The 4,345-nt window shown below is 30.2% G+C and overlaps 1 protein-coding gene across 1 annotated transcript in view; it reads left to right on the forward strand.

Annotated features, from left to right (window-relative positions):
- Positions 1-2,131: 2,131 nt before the first annotated feature.
- The window catches only part of LOC108370590 (cytochrome b reductase 1), a gene marked incomplete at its 5' end in the record, with an annotated part of 3,371 nt that continues 1,157 nt past the window's right edge, over positions 2,132-4,345 (forward strand). Inside the window, one exon of the mRNA XM_017625938.1 lies at positions 2,132-2,547. Within this exon, the coding sequence (XP_017481427.1) occupies positions 2,132-2,547 (416 nt within the window). The remainder of the gene's footprint in view (positions 2,548-4,345) is intronic.

Below are 4,345 nucleotides of genomic sequence, written 5' to 3' on the forward strand. Positions count from 1 at the left end.
ATATTTATCGATTTTGTTATGGATATTTTTATTGATTTTGTTATCGATATTTTTATCGATTCTGTTGTTGATATTTATCAATTTTGTTATCGATATTTGTCGATGTTGTTATCGATTTTATTATCGATATTTATCGATTTTTTATCGATTTTGTTATGGATATTTTTATAGATTTTGTTATCGATATTTTTGTCGATTTTGTTATGATTATTTTTATCAATATTTTTGTCGATTTTGTTATGGATATTTTTATCGAGTTTCTAATAGATTTTGCTACCAATATTGTTATCGATTTTGCTATCGAATTTTTCATCGATTTTGTTATCGATATAGTATAAAGATAAAAATGAAGATAAAGGAAAACAGAATAACATAAATGTTATTAGAACGAACAGGGGTAGAGTCAGGGATCTAGATAGAAAAAATAACAAAAATATAACCTTAAGCAAAAGCAGATGTGCATATGTATGTATGTACATGTGTTTGTACGTATATTGGTTATGAGTACGGTGACCATCCGTCCTTTATTTTAAAGGACAGTCCTTGATTTTAACCCTCTGTCCTTTACAATTTTTTTCGAAATAAAGAACGCATTTTGTCCTTTATTTCTTAATCTGTCCTTTAAATCAGCTGTGGATTTTTCAGAGGTAAATTTTTGAACAGAGAATATAAAATAATAAAAATGTCCCTTATAAAATATAATGAAAACCTTCGCCAGTTTGTTTCGCACCTCTCTTAAGGGTTGCTATTTAATCGGTAATCTTTGTACAATCTATAAACCACGAATCATTGCTATTACTGATAGAAAAATTAATATACATACTTCGAGTAAAATTCTCAAAAGAAAAGGGAAAGTTGGGCCCAGTACGTGTTGCACGCTGAGTTTCAAAACTGGCATTTAGTGTTCATAATTCACTGGAGCCTTAATTTTTTTTTTAATGAAAGCTTATAAAATTTGCAAGTGTTCAGTTGAGCCTGATTTGTGAATTTTTATTTTAAATTTTTTAGTGCAAAGTGCAGAAAAAGTAGCAATTTTGAAGAAAATGTATTCTACTTTCCAGCTAATAAATGTTACAAAACTAGTTGAAAACAATTGTTCGGTTCTCCCAAAACGAAAAAAAGTCACAAATGTTATAAAAAATGTTCAACAAAACTAATTTTTTTTTTGGTTTTTAGTAAAAAATTGGGATATGCAGTTTAATATATCATTAAATTTTATTGTAATAAAGAGCAAGGTGCAAGTGTCTAAGAGTTCCCGTTGATTTTTATTAATAAAACAAACGCACTTATTTCCCATTTCGCATGCAGATGTGCTTGAAGTGTTAGCGAAAAAAAAAATTATTAAAAATCACGCAATACCTTAGCCACTTGCAACTTTCATTTCATTATACTACAATTTAATGGTCTATAAAACTGCATACCCAAAATTTTTCTAAAAATTAAAATTTTTTAAATTTCGGTGAAATTTTTTTATAACATTTCCAATTTTTCTTGTAATTTATTCTTCATTTTGGAGGAACCCTACAATTGATTTAAATTAGGTTTCATTATGTAAATTTATTAACTGAAAAAAGAGAATCGATATTCTTTAAAATTGCTACTTTTTCTGCACTCTTACTAATTTTATAAGCTTCCATAAAAAAGAGTAATCCAATAGGTTCAAAAATGGGGCTCTAGTGAATTACGAACATCAAGTTCCAATTTTAAACCACTGTGTGCTGGCTTCGTCGTGTTGTATGAATTATGAGAAACACATGGCACCAAGAGATAAGGACTGGGTTTAATTTTGCGAAATCGGTTAAAACCCCGTTTACAGTGACTTTGAATAAGGGAAACTTGTACAATTAGATAATATAATGTACTAGTAAATGTTTGATTTAAATTAAGATATGGATAAGGTACTTTTATCATTTTGAAAAAAAGTCCTTTATTTTACGTTGGTTAATATGGTCACCGTAGTTATGAGACAAAATATATATTTATGTAACGTAAGTTTCACTTCTCCAGTGTGGCCCAGGCGCACTTACTTTTTTTCTCAGTTTATGTATCATACGTATTGCTTTTAAGGTTAATTATTGCATGCAAATAATATGCAATAAGAGCATTTATTTATATTTGCTTGAAAACGTAATCCAAATATTTATTGAATATAATCCTTATTAAAATTGTATACTTGTTTTCAGCTATTCTGGTATATCGTGGCTTCCGCAACGTGAGCAAGAAGACCCTAAAAATATCACACGCCAGCATTCATTTGATCGCCTTTGTATTGACTGTCATTGCTCTGATAACTGTCTTCGATTCGCACAATCTGGTTGATCCACCAATACCAAACATGTATTCCCTGCACTCCTGGTTGGGACTCGGTGCTGTTATCGTTTTCGGTTTGCAATATGTGGCAGGATTTACAGCTTATTTAGCACCAGGCTGGCGGCAGACGCTTAAGGTCGCTTATATGCCACTGCACATCTACTTTGGCCTATTTGGATTCGTTTTAGCCATAGCAAGTGCTCTAATGGGCATCACCGAGAAAGCTATATTTGCAATGTGAGTATATATAATGTGTAGAAATACATTTTCATCAGTGTAGTAAGATTTTTTTAACTGTTAAATACTAAGAAACAAACAGTATTTTCAACAAAAATACTTAAACCTTCAGAATCGAAATTATCGTAATTTACGGCTTATTATAAAATGTAAAATATGTCAATAAATTAAGTAGAAATGAGATAATTTATCAAAAATCAAAAACGAAATGAAGAAAAAGAAACTGTCATTTATTTTAGCGTGTGCATTTAGTTTATTCGCTTAGTTCGTTGAAAACAATTGAGATGCAAGCGTGTTTTTGTAGAAAACCATGGTACAATAATTACAGGTATTGTTTTTCCAGAGGGCGCATATTCTGATCTGTCTTATTTGAAAAATATCATTATTGCCCACACTAAAAGTGGTACTGTGAGGGCAAAGGGATATTTCTATACACCATATAACATACATGTCCTCGTTTTTTTTTTAACCTGCATAGAACTTATTTAATTTGCAAAAGCCGAAAAATATACAGTGTCGAACAGAAGTATTGGCACAGTGAATTTTTCGCAATATATGCAAAGTTCTTTATTCTAATTTATTTTCGATAACTTTTTATAAAAATATTGTTCATTCTACACCAGAAAACATAATAATAAAATCTCTAAACTTTGTGCAAAACTCAGGATTATTCCTTAAAATTTGCACACTAATTTGCAACTTTTTATTCCGATTTTTTAGAAAAATTCTAAGTACGCAGTTTTATAGCCCATTCAAATTTAGTATAAGAAAGTGTAAGTTTAAGGTCGCTAGAAAATCGCATCGATTTTGGTAATTTTTTTTCACGCAAGTTCTTCCATACAAAGTAATTCGACAATTATTTTTTGTATGGAGAAAATGAGCAACACCTTCCATTAAAAAAATTGCCAAAAATCAACGCGATTTTAACTTTAAACTTGCACTTTGTTATACTAAATTAGAATAGGCTATAAAACTGCGTACTTTGAATTTTTTTAAAAAATCTGAATAAAAAGTTGCAAATTAGTGTGCAAATTTAAAGAATTTTCCTGAGTTTTGCACAAAGTATAGAGATTTTATTATTACGTTTTCTGGTGTAAAATGAACTATATTTTTATAAAAAATTATCGAAAATAAATTAGAATAAAAAACTTAGCATATATGGCGAAAAATTCACGGTGCCAATACTTTTGTTCGTCACTGTACATTTGCTTAGTAATCAAATCAAAAAATTTTATTCTTCACTTTATTTCAAACGTTTTTTATTATTTTTTTTTAATTATAAAAATTAAATTGAGCGAAAACTAAAAGCAAAGCCAACTAAAAGTAAAAGAATCAACATTGAAATGCGTCACAATGAAAATAAGGGAGCACGAATTTCGAATGTGAAGCAAAGCTCTCTGGGATGGCAATACCTCTAATAATTGCTCCGCATGTTCATTTCCTAACAGAGCACACGAAGTAGAGAACAAAGGTGGCGCCCATCTCGTTCCGCTATTCCACACTCAGTGTATTTGACAGAATGGCTGTTTGTATAACGTCATACTTGTGCAACATGCTTACGCAAAAAGCAAAACTTCTTCTTGTTCTTGCATTTTTGTTCGTATTTTGACATTTCTCTCTCGCAACTACAGTGTGACGTCACACAAAAATTATTCTCAAAAATCCACTCAGATGGGCGCTATCTTGTATTCTATCATTCTTGAACAGAGCACACACTACTGAGGTTGCCGTAATGATTGCCACATATGAATTGAACAAGCAAATCAGTGTAGGTAATTTAAAATATTCCATCTTAAAA

The sequence above is a fragment of the Rhagoletis zephyria genome, unplaced genomic scaffold, assembly GCF_001687245.7.
Source record: "Rhagoletis zephyria isolate East Lansing unplaced genomic scaffold, Rhagoletis_zephyria_1.1 Rzeph_scaffold_04332, whole genome shotgun sequence".
NCBI lineage: Eukaryota > Metazoa > Arthropoda > Insecta > Diptera > Tephritidae > Rhagoletis > Rhagoletis zephyria.